This window comes from Morone saxatilis, unplaced genomic scaffold (assembly GCF_004916995.1).
Source record: "Morone saxatilis isolate NCDOM2014 unplaced genomic scaffold, NCSU_SB_2.0 Contig1, whole genome shotgun sequence".
NCBI lineage: Eukaryota > Metazoa > Chordata > Actinopteri > Moronidae > Morone > Morone saxatilis.
In genome coordinates, this window is record NW_023339651.1 from 6613824 (window position 1) to 6629174 (window position 15351).

Sequence of the window (15351 nt, forward strand, 5' to 3'; positions counted from 1 at the left end):
AAATGTGTTTTTCTCTCTTTTCTCTTTTCCCTTCAGGCTATTTTTCTCAGCCTTTCCCTGGCAACAACCTTATATAAGAGTTCAAAAACAGGGCAAACGGACAGCTCTGCCCCTCGGCTCTGTGCTGAAACCGTCCAACAATCCCCAACTAATACTAAACAGTAAATCCTGCACTGCAAATATAACTTAAATGTCATCCTTTTCTTGCACGTAATGACTTACGTGGTATTGTGTTACAGGACTGTCTGCAAACAGCCCCCTTTTCACTTTGCAATTTGGCACTGCGATTGCAGAATATGGAAGTTTCATTGTAGTTACTGGCTGCGAGGGAGAACAAGGGATGTGGGCGGCATGAAAGGAGGAAAATTAATGCCCCTAAAATGAAAGTGAATCAATATGGTTGCCTGAGGACGTGAAAAGGTGGAATGAGAATGAGCGCAAGAGAGGGAGGGGGGTGTTGAAATAGAGCTGGAACAAGATTAATGGTTGTTTAAAAAGGAACAGTATTCATCAGTAGTCAGCTTTAGGTGCGGAACGGCATCACTGTGTGTGTGTGTGTGCCAGAATGGAAGTACACTGGCAGTTTAGACTTTGTCTTTAAACTTTCTAACTTTCGTCTTTCAATAAATGACCACCCAACCATAATACTGATTACTTTGTATTACTTTGCAAATGAGAGTGAGGCTTGATTTCTTTTCTTCATTTAAACTGTCTCACTCACACACACACGCACACACTCACACACAGGTGGTGATCCAACAGCACCACCTACAGGTTTGAGCGTTCTTAGATTAAATCACTCCCAAACAAACCACTGATGTTGAGGAAATTTCAGTCATTAACTCCTAACCTTTAAATCATAAATTAACAATACACCGTGAAAGAAGAAACACTTTATTCATGTCAAAAATGTTTATATTCAGCCTCCGCACATACAAAATAACGTTGCTCATAAAGTAAGTCTTGTGTTATTACAAAATCATCTTCCCTACAGGTAGCAAACGGAGATAACGCTCCCAATAAATAATCAGTACGAAGTTTAAAGGAATACAGCAGGAATACGAGAAATACCCTCGAGGTCACATTCACACAAACATACTGTCTGTCCATCACTTGCACTTGTATGTGAGCTGTTTGCGGTGATAGTGGATCCACGCAGGAGCAGCAACGAGCCCGGTCAGGAAGCCAATCATAGCGCCCAGGCTGCAGGAAACGGGCCAAACCTGCAAGAAGCAAAGACGAGTGAGTCCGATCGTTCATAAAACACCCCAATGTTACACTGATAGATGCAATGGGATGGAAACTATTAGATAAATTAATCCTTTTTGCCCCCACCAGCGTGTCCTCCATAGGAACAAATACAGCACCAGCGTCATTTAGAGTTATGCTCCAATTACCACTGTCTACTTCTAATTTGCATTTTCCTCCAGTCATTTTGCAGAGAACTGCTTTTGCAATTATAATTTTAATCTTTTCCCTTTTCCATTTAAAAATATGAAATTAATTATATAAAGGAAAATATTTAATGGCTACTGTGTTGAACTATAACTACCTACTAATGGAGGTTGTATTTAATACTGTTCAGCTGACAGAGGAAACTGTGGAGGAGCTGGGCTGTATGTCAAAGGAGGGCAAACAAGATAACAAAGATGAAAAATAAGAAGAATACTCCTTTTATTGTTAAAAGTTGCACAGAAACTCTATATAAGGGATGACCTGGCTTGACTTGAAAAGGCTGTCCAAGCCTGCCAGCATAAAGTTCTATACTGACTTCTTGATTTATTTTGAACAAGGGGGAACCCGTATCTTTCCATTAGAAGTACCAAAACTGGATGTGTGGGAATTGTATAGATCCCCAAGTAAAGAACAAGGGTGTGAGGTTTATATTTTTCTTTCATGTATTGGGACAATAACGTGTAACACAATTATTTTGGCCAAGATAATCGTTAATTTTCATATCATCCCATGCCTAATTGGGACATACTAAGTCTTTTTCTGGCATACTAAATGCCCTGAGACTGCCAAACCAGCAAATCACAGAAAAAGAACTCAATAAAATAAGAATAAAACATTTTCATCAGTGTCAAGTCCACATTAAAACTTCACAACTTAATAACACATCCCTTGATTTGCCTTTTAACATATACCCCCCTCTGTATTTTAATCAAAATAAAGCTTTTCGTCTCCAACAGTGCCCAAATACTTATATTACTGCACTGCTGCCACTAGTCACACAGGGGAAGGGGCCTCCTCCAAAAATCAATAAACATTTCTTTGGTCTTGGGAGATGTATTATTGACCAGTAATTCACAAGCAACAAAAGTATGTATGATATAAATATGCTTTTATTCTGCTTCCCTCTCCTTAGTTAATTATCTCAAGACTCCACAAGGTTTATCTTCCAACTCCACTGATGGGTCCCGACCCACAGGTTGAGAGCTAGTGTTATAAATGAGCTTTAGATAGAGTTGTCTGTACGCCTACAAACATTTGTGCTTGTGCTGCTGATACAGTGGCTCTCATGCAAGAACCACATGTACCGATTTGTTCTTAAATTGTACGAGTAAAGTCTGCCCTTCTCTACAGGGGAAAAACATGAGTTTGACCTGTAATCATAATGCAAATTGTTCACTATATCATCATCATAGCTTACAAATATACAGTTTTTCTTAATTTCTTTATTTTATTATGGTTTTGTGGTATATTTGACCACAACTTTGAACACGTTTGAGTAAAACCTTACAGAAGAACGCAAGGGAAGTGTAAGATAAGAATACAAGCACTGTTTATGAGAGGATTTTCAGGGTGTGCTTACCTGCCAAGGCCTGTCCCAATCCAGAGGAATAGGGAAAGCTCCCACCCAGGCTCCTACCACTGTGCAGGCCACTGTAATCTGTAGACAGGTGTCCCACACAGACATAGCTCTGTAGACAGAGACAGAGCAAATGGCATCCAGAACAGTTAGTATACTCAATTTAAAGACACAACATAAGCACATACGGGAGAAGGACACGGAGCAGGGGGAAAAGAAAAGCAGGTTTTAGTCTCACCCGTGCCGACTGAACACTCGGATCCAGGCCTGTACGTTGGGGCCGAGGACGCAGAGACACCTCAGTGTGGTTAGAGAGGTGAGCAGCACAGCTAGGGAGAATGTCTCTAATGCGTATCTGAAACACATACGAGAAATTAGAGGCTCACAGTACAGTTGAACCTTTGTCGACTTTTAGGAGTGAAAATCTGTGAATATGTGTCAAAACGTTTAAAATAACTGTAGTTGGCTGCATAAAGTGCATAAAAAGCTGCATTTATTCACTTGTTCTTTTTCCATTTTCGTTATGGGTGGTATATTTGAAGAAGACTAAGTTACTATGCAAACCGACAGTAACAAGTCCTCCTTTAAGACCCTCTATTTTACATCCATACAGGCACCTACGTGAACAGCTACTCACTCAATCAGCGGAGCTCCGTAGAGAACCACCACAGTGTGGAAGAACAGGCACGACAGGAAGAAGTACAGACAGGAACGAAGCAACCTGGAGAGCTGCAGAAAGAAAGAGAGTTAAAGTTAATTAATCATGTAAAAAAATAATAAAGTAGAAAGTAGTAGAAGTTTAAATAAATTAACATCCTGCCAGAGATGGATTTTCTGCTTTTTTTCCTCAACCCCATTAAATCATATCAAGACTCAAGATTCAGTTTTTATGCACCACATTTTCTAGAACAAACTCCTAGAAAACTTTAGGTCTGCTTCAACTCTCAGTTCTTTTCATCCAAGACTTTTCTGTTTGCCACTGCTTTTTTATTAAATTATTAAATTACTGTTCTGTAATTTCTATTCTACTTTAGCTTACCTTCATCGTCTATTTTATTGCACTCTTTTAAATCCTATTTAAATGTGAATTTTTGTATTTCCTTGTGTTTCTTTTCTTAATGCATTTTACATCCTATGTAAAGCACTTTGATTTGCATTGTTGTATACAGATAAATAAAAGTATTTATTGATCACCGGTGGGGGAAACTTAAGGTGCTCACACGACATCAAAAAACAGAAATAATAATTATATCACAATATCTAACAATATATCTAGAAATACAAATAGAAATGTATATATCTGTATACACATAAAATAAAAATAGAAAATAGTAAAATATAATAAAAGTCTATGTATTTAATATATTTGCAAATACAACTTTTTTTTAATCTTTTCTACCTCAGTATTTTATTCTATTGTTGTATTTTATTGTATTTAAATGTACCTGGTGACCCAATTTCCCTTCTGGGATTAATAAAGTCTATCTATCTATATAGAAATATTTATAAAAAGTAGTTAAAACTAGATAAACCTCTACAACATTAAAATGTTACTTACACATTGATGCATCAGTATTAACAATCTAATAATGTAATAAATGATAATATATCATTATGCTGCTTTATAAGTGAGTTAGCTCCCTATAATTTGACATATATATGTCAAATATCAACATATAATAATATATAAATAACTACCATATTTATCTAGAAATATAATCTAATATATATTAGCTATATATACTATATACTACATACAATATACTATAATCATATATCAAAATTGCTTTAATAAGTGACGTTGTGCTCCTATATTCTGACATATATCATACTGTGTCAAACTATAAATAGATCATGCACGTAAAGTGATTACATAATATCTATAATACTAAATCTAATATCAATACTGACGATATAATATTTAATTAATTATAATACCCCCCCGTAATAACTAATCGCTTTATACAGCTGAGTTAGCTCCCCTATAAGCATTTGACATATATATTATGTCAAGATAATACAATAATATATAATATAACTATATATAATAACATCTAATATCAATATAATAGTAATAATATACTTTAATTAAATATATAAATATCATATACGAGCTTTATAAGTTGAGTTTAGTCCCTATAATTTGACCTATTAATATTGTCAAATATAAATAATATATAAATACTACCATATATAATTCTAATATAATATTATCATAGTATACATATACGTACTAATATATACTTATACATATATAAATTTATAATGCTTTATAAGTGAGTACTCTTATAATTGACCTATATATACTGTTCAAATATAAATATATATAATATACATATATGAACATACTAATAAATATAAATATATAACATCATATATAATCTATATAGCTTTATAAAGTGAGTTTAGCTCCTATAACTTGAACTTATATTATTGAACTTGGAGAATACCAAAACAAACAGTGTCAGTGAATGGAGGTCAGCACCTTGTATCCAGTGTGTGCTTCTTGGGGCGTGTGAGGCGGCAAGCCCAGAGACCGGCCCGACACTGACCACGGTGACCGCAGCGGACGCCGAGTAGAGCCACAAGAGGTGGGTGCCGGTAGCACCCGGAGAAGCCCGGCACGGAAAAACCGGCCGTAGGACGGTCGCCGATAAAATCCGGGCGGCGATGATGGCGGTGTGTGGACGCCATTGGTTCGGATTCATGGTCCCCACATTACGAAGTGCGTGTCCCTCTCCTTCAACGAGAGATTGATTCAAAGAGCAAAAACGCAAATAAAAACTTTAAAGTGTTAGTTTGAGCAGCGTGGTGTTGCAAGGGGAGGTTTTAAACTTCCATGGGGGGGGGGTTTCTTTTGACCTGTTCTTCCGTAAAACATGGAGTGACGGTTGAACTCCGCTTTGGACTTCAAAATTAAGGTCCAAAAATGGTATAATGTTCTCAAATGTACAACTCAGATCAGGAATCACTTTTAATGGCCAGGTAGGTGCACACATACGAGGAATTCTAACGTTTGGGTTTTATGTTAATCTTCAAATGCACAACAAAAACGGACAACAAGCTCAATAAAATAGACATAAACTACTAGTTATACATATATAAACAAACAAAAAACAATTACATTTGTAGACAGTACACAATAGTGCAAAGGTGCAGAGTGCAAAGGATGCTTGTATAAATATTTACATGCAGGTTTCTTTATTTACATGAGGTAGGTGGATATGACAGTATATACATCATATGAATGAATGATAGTATTTATGTTTTAAAAAAAAAACAGAATTTCAACAATAGAAAAATAAAAAATTAATAGTTTACAGGAGCAGTAGATGTCCCAGAGTTATTGTACAGGGTTTGTTCCTGACACTGTGCGTCTGGAGTTTACTGTTCATCAGAGTGATGGCCTGTGGGTGGAAACTGTTCCTGTGTTTGACAGATGAGAGGTTGAACTGAAATAAAACGGAACACAAGAATATTATATTACTTAAATTATAATGTCGTACACCCTCTAGATTTATAACATACATACACTTTATTGTTTATGCTGCCCAAGAGTCAGTGGGTATGCAAATGATATGTATGTGCATTGTGCAGCATTGTATTGAAGGGAGTCTAGTTATTTTCAGGGTAGATCCAATTATATTTTCAAGTACTAATCTATGCTTGCTATGGAATTAAATTAACTTCTCCTAAAGCTGACATGAACTGACTTTGTTATGTATAACTGAGAAGCTGATCTTGTCATTATAATTATAAATATCTGTATTTTCAGATTTAAAAAAAATCTAATTTCAGAGAGCTGGCCTAATTGCAATAGCATAATCCGTTTTATATCATGTATGTGGCATTTTTCCATTAATAAAACCAGTTTTACCGTTGAAAAAAAACTCTGTATCTCTTTCTTTATTACATAACATAGTCATTTTTACCAGTTTGCTAGTTCAGTGTTGCACGGGGGTTACACCTTGTGTGATTTATTTATCTAAGCATTTTTTGTGTATCTATTTCTCCTAAGAATATAACTTGTCAAAAGTATCTACCATTAGTTGTAGAATTTCAAGGAAAGTGTTGTACATTAATTTAATGGGACTATAGTCTAAATAAACAGTTTTTTTTGGGTTCTTGAAACTGCGTCAGCCTGGTTTTAGTTAACATGATATATCTATTTAATTTAGCTCTCAAAGGCCCGCCACCTTCAGCGAATTTCTATTTTTAAAAATAAATAAATATATATACGAATTTGCAGCAAACCGGAAGTATTATTTTGTAGGAATCTTTACAGACGTAAAGGGCGTCCTCTAACCAATCACAGAAGAGTATTGAAGTTTTACCGGGACTTAATGTGACGGACAGTAGCATCCGCCAATGAGATTCGAGCTTGCTATAACTTTGACCAATCAATCTCCGCGAATTGGCGAGAGCGGAAGAAACGACCGGAAGTTTACAAACATTCACCGAGTTGGCTAAAGGCGAAGCTAACATTTTTTATTTTGTTTTGACCAAACGTTGAAAGGCATCGGTTTAAACAAACAGGGGAACGATGGTTTGTGAAAAGTGTATGTATCACAATGTTCAGATGCTTTCTATCTTCAAATCTAACCGACATTTCTGCTGTTAGCGAACACTGGAGCTAACGTTGTTGTTGTTTATTTACTGTACAAATGTTCTTTGTTATTTCAGGCGAGAAGAAGCTTGGTAAAGTCATCACACCTGACACCTGGAAGGATGGAGCACGGAATACAACAGGTGAACTTTTAATTTTTGAACGTAGTTGATCGTATTTATAGTTAAATTGGTTTTAGAATTTAAAATCATAACCACAGTTGAGCCAAAGACACAAAGACACACTAAGCTTTCCCTGATAATATAAATCAGACAGTAAATTACTGAGAAATGTGATAAGTTTTAAGCTCAAAGATTGTTGCACACTGATTGTTTGTGACAGAATAGCAGAAGGAAACATTCAGTCTCAATCTGCGATGTTCCTCCCAGTTTTTACATAGAAAGTTGATCCTTTATCATTCTGGTCTGTTCTGTACATTGTAACAGTATGTAGGACTTTAGCTTAAAACAAAATAAAATAAATAAAACGTCCAAGAGAGGCCAAACACTAACAGTCAACAATCTACTGCTGTATCTCGCTGGCTTGATGATGTTTCGTGTTCGATATGCATCCATGAAACCTCCTTTGCCTCCTTTGTTTTGTTTTTAAAGTGATGCTCACTGACCGATATAGATGTTTGCCTGAAAACTTCAATCAATAATAACTGCTTTGATTGCAAAAACAAGCTTGACCCCCGTTTTTTTGGTTTTGATCGACACGTTCTTTCTTACCGCACACTGAAAGTTCTTTCTTATTTTTTTATACTATTTGTAATTTCTCAATTTCTTTTGGTGATGTTATGTGACTTGGATGAGGGTGTTTAATTGAAGTTCTTTCTGCTTCTTTCACTCAGAGGGTGGTGGTCGAAAGCTAAATGAAAACAAGATCCTGACCTCTAAGAAAGCCAGGTGAGTACCTCGACTTTAAATCAAAACGTTAGCTGGTTGTTTGTGAGAAAATATCACTATCATTGTCTCTGATTTTATCTACAAGAAGTCACACAAATTTGTTTGGTTGCACATTAACATTTAGTGTGTTCAAATGTGCCGTGTTCTAGTTATCAATCTGTGATCCTTCTCCCTTTCAGGTTTGACCCCTACAGCAAGACAGGCTTTGCTACCTGCAGGATCTGCAAGAGCTCAGTTCATCAGTCCGGATCACACTACTGTCAGGGCTGTGCATACAAGAAAGGTATTAACTCACTTACACTGGACTCCATAAAGGGGCCAAAATGAGTTTTATGTTGTTAGTAGTGAGTTTGCTCTATGGCAAACCACAGTAGCATGTTTGAGATTTGTGCACGGATGAAACAAAGTGTCTACGGGGTAAATGAACTGTCCGACCGAGACTAGACAGACAGTAACAGGGACAAGCTTGAAAAGGGGGCAGCCACTCTCACACTCTTTCTTCACAGGGAATACCAATTTAGAGTCTGAACATATCTGTGTCATCCCCTGTGACAAACATCACGTTGGTTCACCTAAATTGCAAAAAAGAGACCATTTCTACTCTTTATCTGTAGCTTTTTATACTTGGATTATCAAAACTCTTTAACATCAGGGAGCAATATTGATTAACAGGCATGCATAGATACAGCAGAGCATTGAGGTTAATTTACTTTTATAGGTTTGTTTGAATGTAGTCTATTTGCTGGCGCCGGCACACTTCAATGTGAATGATGAAATCCAAATAAGCAGGCATCTCAAAAAGCATATATCTTGATGAACCTTAGGCCAGATAAAGCTGTAGGTCCAAGTGCAATGCCAGATGGTTCAGTAAACATGACAGTGACTTCAGTGGACTCCAGCAACCTGTCCCCAAATCGCAAACCTAACAAGCTTGAATGTGCCACTGAAACAGCTGGATGATTTTTTTAATTTAATTTTCCACATGTTGACTTCAATGTAGGGAGCTTAAAACAGAAAAGTGTCTCCAGTGTATATCGTGCGGAGGCAGGACGATATTAACTGTGTATGTTTCAAATTGAAAGGACGTTACCATATGCATTTTGCAGCTGATCATGTGTATTAATTGATTAATTATTATTATTGTCTATTATAAAATGGATTGTCAAAAATGGTTTGATTTGAAGTTAAGAAGCATAAGCCTGCAAATGTACATACAGTGACATTACCCTTCTCTCTCTACTGATATTTGTTTCATGGCTTTTCTCTTTCTCCCCTCCCTTTTTGTCTCTTCAGGAATCTGTGCAATGTGTGGAAAGAAAGTTTTGGACACCAAGAACTACAAACAGACATCTGTGTGACAGTGTGCCGATCAGTGAACGAGTGAATAACGGATGTGAGGATGAGACTGATGGTGCATGTTTGTCATCTTGTCACATTTTCAGTATTTTTCCACAATGTTTTGCCATGGACAGCTATCACTCTTTATTCCTTCCCACCTGTGTGAAAGAGAGATCTGGAGGTGGCTTTGCCCTCTTACTATCATATAATGCCACTGGAACTATTACAGTGGCCATAAACAGGGAAGCACCGTCGTCTCTTAACACGCCACCAGTTATCACTTGTTATGTTTTTTTTGTATATTTTAAATTCAATATTGTTGCTTTTTAAGAAATTTTGATTTCTGTATGTAATATATCAAGAGTTGCGTTTTTGAGTGAATTAAAGCATTCTATACAAGGACATTTGACAGGATTATTTTGTACCTCACTGAGGCTATAAAGGATACAATTTTAGCCTCTTACGCACAACATACCCATATTTTTCCTGTATGCCTGTAATAATTGGTTTACCCTTACATAATCGTATCTGGAAACTGCATGCTACGCACTCAGTTGTGACCCCCCTCCCTCCTATTGCTGTCACAGATGGAGGTTATAGTTCACAGGTTGTCTGACGTCAGGCTCCTCCTTTGATATTTAAAGGCCTTGCTTGCCCTCAGGCCTTTAACCACATGTGCACACACTATGTCTCATTATTGATTTATGCTGTTGTACCACAGCGTGAAAACAGCACCAGTCTCCGGCTAATAGGTAATATACAGTGGGTAATGTGTAACCTGTTTAGGTAAATGATCTAAAATTGAGAAAAAAAATTGTAAAATGGAGAGACTGCAACTACAACTTTATATCGTAGAGTACAGTAGAATATTGTCCCCAAGATGAAATTTGTATTGGCTGCAGTGCTGTAGTTGTTTCTTCACAAAAAAACATCACAAAAACAATCATTGGTTGGACAGTTGCTTCACAAGAAAACAGCATGAGGAGGGGGGGGGGGGTCACTACAGAGCAGTGCCACTGAAAGGTTTAATTCTGGATTCTCTAGTTTGCTTGTTATATCACTGCCCTTTTGCTCCTGTTAGACTGTGTTGTGGTGCGTTTAGGGGCATCAGTATAAAGTCTCACTGCAGTGCTCATGTCACGCAGATGATTTTTGACACTGAAGCCATATAAAGTCCAGGATCCACTTCAAGTTCATACTACATAATAATAGAACACATAATGTACTATATACAATATATACTGACTCTGCAGTTTGTATGTATATTTTGTCTGTATATTGACTTTTTAGGGATGCCGTTGTCCGTCTGTTGGTTGGTTTACCACTTTGATCCCAACTGAAATATCTCAACAACTATTTTATGGATTAAGTTTGTACTGACACTCACAGCCTACTGAACCCCTGACTTTCCCTACAGCGCCACCAGCGGGTGTGTTTCCACTCTATTTTCTCTTTTTTGGTTTTCCATTATCAGAAGTTGTGGGTAGTACCTGTTTCTTATTCTGGTATCACTTTGGTCACTATGGTCGAGGTTCCAAGCTGAGCTGATACTAAGCAGTGGAGTGACTGGAGCCCTCAAATATATATCACAATTAGTATGTAGTATGAATGTCATTATAATATTATTCATGAAACAAACATAATACACTGAAACATAGTCTGTTACTGACATACACAAAGTAAGGTTCACAACTTTCATAATGTTTCTGTCATTTTATTTAGGCAAAGAATCTTTAAAATACATGCTACATTTGTTGTTGATAAATCAAAAATCCATTCAGCACATAATTTATTCAGCTCTTTGTACCACATAGATAATAATTTGATTTGTATCTTAAAAATGCAATATATTACAAAGACTTTATAAATGTATTTATAAATGACACATAATTTGTTAAATTATTTAAATCAGTGGATTCTAAATACGATAATAAAGCGAGGAAAGGTGTACCACTTTGCCAAAGCACCAATGAATTTCCCTTAAAAAAAGAGAAAATCTTAAGTATTGTCATGTTACAACATTGCACTCAGGTTTCATACTTCATTACAACAATATTGCCGTGTAAGACTGTAAAATATCTTCCAAAGGCACCAAGAATGTGAGTCATATATTTCCTATTATGTTCACAGTGATTCCAAATGGCGGATTTCTGAAGGACTGAAATCAGCCGTTAGTGTATTGAGGTGAGCCCCAGAGTTTTGCTTGGATCCGGCATCAAACAGCAGCGTTGTTTCCTGCTACAGGTTTGTGTGTTTTCCTAAAAGTCAGATGCGGATCAGCTGTTACTCTAGAGCTTTCTGTGTGATGCTGTATAGAGAGGCTCGGGAGTGAATGGTGTATAACTATCTGTTAGGCGTGCTGGGAAAGAGTCAGGAACTCCTCCCGAGTTTTGGGATCCTCTAGGTAAACTCCCAACATTGTGCTCGTCACTGTGCGGCTGTTCATCTTCTGGACACCACGCATGACCATACACATGTGCCTAAAAAAACACACACATGGTTTAGATTTGCAGCTGCAGCAGATGACATGCTTTGAGGACAGTCTTTGACCCGTAGGTGTAATTCTCTGTTAAACTGTTAATATTATATACATTTTATTGAACAACCACTCTGGCTCTAGCTCAGTAAGCTTAAGTTTGCTAAAAGTATATTTAGAAACCAAAAGCAACTGGTCGTACCAGACTAAGTTGCAGAAACTAAGCAGGAGTGTGTGATTGTGAAGATTGTGCTAATTCTAAAAATTACACAAGGAAGGGTAAGTTGCATCCACATTTCTTATAAACTTGCATGATTCTGTTTTTAGACTGTGTGCACATCAGTCGAACTACAGTGGACCTCACTGCTCAGATACTGATTATAGTGGCAGAATATGTTTCTATTTAATAATTATTTCCATCTGCATGCATTGATAATCTGTGTGTAAATTAATTATTTAACAACTCAGGTTATGATTTGAATTTCACAACACAGACTCAGTATATTATACTGTAGTTGGTTCTATTATTTGTCTTTCTAACTTGATACAGCTAAAGCCAGGAGTGAAGAACATTCAAATAAGGGAATTAGCATGTACCAATACTCACTTTAATGATACATGAACTTTTTACATTGTGCCTGTGAGGTATTAGTGCTTTAACTCATACAAATGATGATTATGAAGGTGTGTGTGTGTGTACTTACGCTGCTTCAATAACCACAGCTACACCTTTTGGCTGCAGAGCCTCTGATATTCCCATGGCAATCTGCTTGGTCAGACGCTCTTGAACTGAAAGAAGCAAAAATAATATGACATAAACCAGATTGCATAAAAAATTCTTGTGTGAACTAGAAGAAAAGTGCTGTGGTTATATAGCATAATTTCTTTGGTTTCGTACCTTGAAGCCTCCGACTGAAGATCTCCACAATCCTACAGAAGCAAGAACACAAGCAAAGTGGGAGAGGAGATTACAGATCAGACGTAATAATGATTAATCTTTTGATAAACACAGACTGGCATCAGTCTGTGACCCCTGGCCTCTCTCTGAATTCTCTGAATCTGTCGTGCAAGATTCAACAACAGCTACAAACCCGGTGACTCTGCTACTGTTATTCTGGGTTTGTATGTTCAGAGATGGTGTGATATTTTAGGAAAGGGAAAGAAGGAGACAGACAGATAGGCTGTGATAATAACAGCTGATTCCCACAGGTCCGTAGGGATTTTCTCATGGCTCGAGGGCGGATAGAGTTTAGATTTGTGTCTGTGAGTGTGCTTGATGAGGGGACTAGATGATGGCCACTGGGCTTAGACTTAAGCCTCCAGGTCAATGCACTGAGATAACAGAAGAACGCAGCCACCCGGCACTAACACCAGAAACATACAGCCACAGTGGCAGCAATAGGGTGTGTGTGTGTGTTACCTTGCCAGCTTGCTCAGTCCCACCACTTTTTTGTTGGGAATATACCCGATGTGGACCTGGAGAGAGATGGCAGCCAGTGAGAGCAGAAGTCACATACCCAGGGAAAAGGATTGTAAATATTGGCAATATTGGCTTTTAAACACACACACACACACACACACACACACACACAGAATCATAGACAGTGACATCCACATCATGCACAAGCTTGCACAAAGCTTGTTTCAGGTCAGTTTAGTTTTTTTAAGATCTATCTATTACTCTCTTTGAACCCACAAACACACCATGTGCATTGTCTACACACACACAGACTTACCTTTCCAAAAAAGGGCACCAGGTGATGTTCACACAATGAAAACACGTCTATGTCCTTCACGATCACCATCTCGTCATGGTCTTCATCAAATATGGCATTGTTTAAGATGTCTGGGGGCACAAACACACACATAAGAAACATCATCTAATTAAATGATACATTTAAATGAAAATATTAAAAAACTGTGAAAAATATCCATCAAGAAGATGTCTTTGAATGTCACACCAACAGTCCAAAACCTAAAGATATTCAATATACAGTATGATCATGCAAAACTAAGAAATAACTACTTAAAATCTAATTCAAAATAACTTCAAGGATTTAATCAATTATCACAATTGTTGCCACTTTCATTTCTGTATATTGCCTAAGTGTTGCTACTCTAAACATCTTTTATAGCTGCTGTAATCTACCAGATTTAGGAATCTAATCAGTCAAAAGCCCTGCCCCAAATAATACCTGACTGCTTCTTTCTATTGGACATGAAGTCCTAGATCATATAAAGGTGTTCAACCTAAATATCTGAAACAAGTACCAATTAAAGTTTTTCTTGTGAAGCCCACAGAGAGGAGGCACCTGTTTGACTCACCGTCCACGGTCTCATGGTAGCCCTTCGTGAGGAACTGCATGGCCTTGGCGGCGCGCAGCGGCGTGCGCAGCAGCCCCTGCCGGTCCGTGTCCTCCCCGAGCTCGCGGAGGATGCTCGTGTAGGCGGCCTCGAGCGCAGGTAAGCGGGACTTGTCCTCGGCCTCCTTGCGGGACGTCTCGTGCTTGCGGTGCACGGCGGACGACTTCTTGGTGTCTATGATGAGGTCGCTGAAGCCGTTGTTGCAGTGGAACTCCTCCACGGTGTCGCCGACCTTCCCGTTGCAGTGGCCGTTCAGGTTCATGTCGGAGCGCGTTTTACTTTGGACTCTGGATGAGAAGAGAAGCAGCAGGTGAGAGAGAGGTCCTGGGGTTGAGTTGGTTTCTGGCAGGCTGCTGCTGTCCCCCCTGTTTATAAACCCTATACCCGCCGCCGCTCCTCATTCGTCAAGGTGCCTCCTACGTAACGTTTCATTTCGTCAGCAGCCCTAAATGTCATCACAAAGCACCCCTCCTCCTCCTCCCCCCTCCTCCTCCCTCCCAGAGCAAGCAGGGCGTGCAACCGATTGTTCTGCATCCCATGACTTGACGCATCATCACCAGTCTCCGTCCATTAGTTCTGGACTCACTTCTTCCTAGAAACCTGGACCAGATCCCTAACCCTAACTCAAGGCTCATGACTGCACGTGGAGCTCGGAAGTGATCGCTGTGCAGTTCTGCCTGTTAAATGGCTCCTATGAGTTGAACCTCCTTAAATCCAGTCTTTGGTAAGAAGCCAAAGGGTGTATCCTTAACAATGCATGGAAAACACACAATGCAGGCATACAGATCAGTGTGGTCAGTGTGGGACTGATGTGTGCACAGTTTGAATATTTATTAAAGATGCAACT

The 15351-nt window shown here is 38.2% G+C and overlaps 3 protein-coding genes across 3 annotated transcripts; 1 reads left to right on the forward strand and 2 right to left on the reverse strand.

The window, feature by feature from the left end:
- Positions 1–873: 873 nt before the first annotated feature.
- On the reverse strand, positions 874–5506 carry pigf (phosphatidylinositol glycan anchor biosynthesis, class F). Its single transcript, XM_035666312.1, is given in 7 exon segments — positions 874–1223; positions 2816–2924; positions 3051–3167; positions 3450–3541; positions 5298–5346; positions 5348–5490; positions 5492–5506. Coding segments are annotated over 7 exon segments (639 nt in total). The 3' UTR covers positions 874–1109.
- A 1727-nt stretch (positions 5507–7233) lies between these two features.
- Positions 7234–10068, forward strand: cript (cysteine-rich PDZ-binding protein). Its single transcript, XM_035664332.1, has 5 exons — positions 7234–7371; positions 7496–7561; positions 8272–8326; positions 8506–8609; positions 9620–10068. The coding sequence occupies exons 1-5, from the start codon at positions 7356–7358 to the stop codon at positions 9682–9684; spliced, it is 306 nt and encodes a 101-aa protein (XP_035520225.1). The 5' UTR covers positions 7234–7355; the 3' UTR covers positions 9685–10068.
- Positions 10069–11385: 1317 nt separating this feature from the next.
- On the reverse strand, positions 11386–14919 carry gch2 (GTP cyclohydrolase 2). The gene is made up of 6 exons (XM_035667501.1): positions 14466–14919; positions 13877–13986; positions 13561–13616; positions 13039–13070; positions 12845–12929; positions 11386–12144 (listed from the first exon to the last, which is right to left on the reverse strand). Exons 1-6 carry the CDS (start codon positions 14764–14766, stop codon positions 12015–12017), a joined length of 714 nt encoding a protein of 237 aa, XP_035523394.1. The 5' UTR covers positions 14767–14919; the 3' UTR covers positions 11386–12014.
- Positions 14920–15351: the final 432 nt, after the last annotated feature.

What these genes read in the sequence shown, in the direction of transcription:
- cript (XM_035664332.1), top strand. An exon ending in TGGAGCACGGAATACAACAG is followed by an intron (nt 7,562 to 8,271) that starts GTGAACTTTTAA and finishes TCTTTCACTCAG; the next exon opens with AGGGTGGTGGTCGAAAGCTA. An exon ending in CTGACCTCTAAGAAAGCCAG is followed by an intron (nt 8,327 to 8,505) that starts GTGAGTACCTCG and finishes TCTCCCTTTCAG; the next exon opens with GTTTGACCCCTACAGCAAGA.
- gch2 (XM_035667501.1), bottom strand. Translation starts at nt 14,766, where the DNA reads ATGAACCTGAACGGCCACTGCAACGGGAAGGTCGGCGACACCGTGGAG. An exon ending in GGACTGAGCAAGCTGGCAAG is followed by an intron (nt 13,071 to 13,560) that starts GTAACACACACA and finishes TTGCTTCTGTAG; the next exon opens with GATTGTGGAGATCTTCAGTC. An exon ending in CTTCAGTCGGAGGCTTCAAG is followed by an intron (nt 12,930 to 13,038) that starts GTACGAAACCAA and finishes TGCTTCTTTCAG; the next exon opens with TTCAAGAGCGTCTGACCAAG.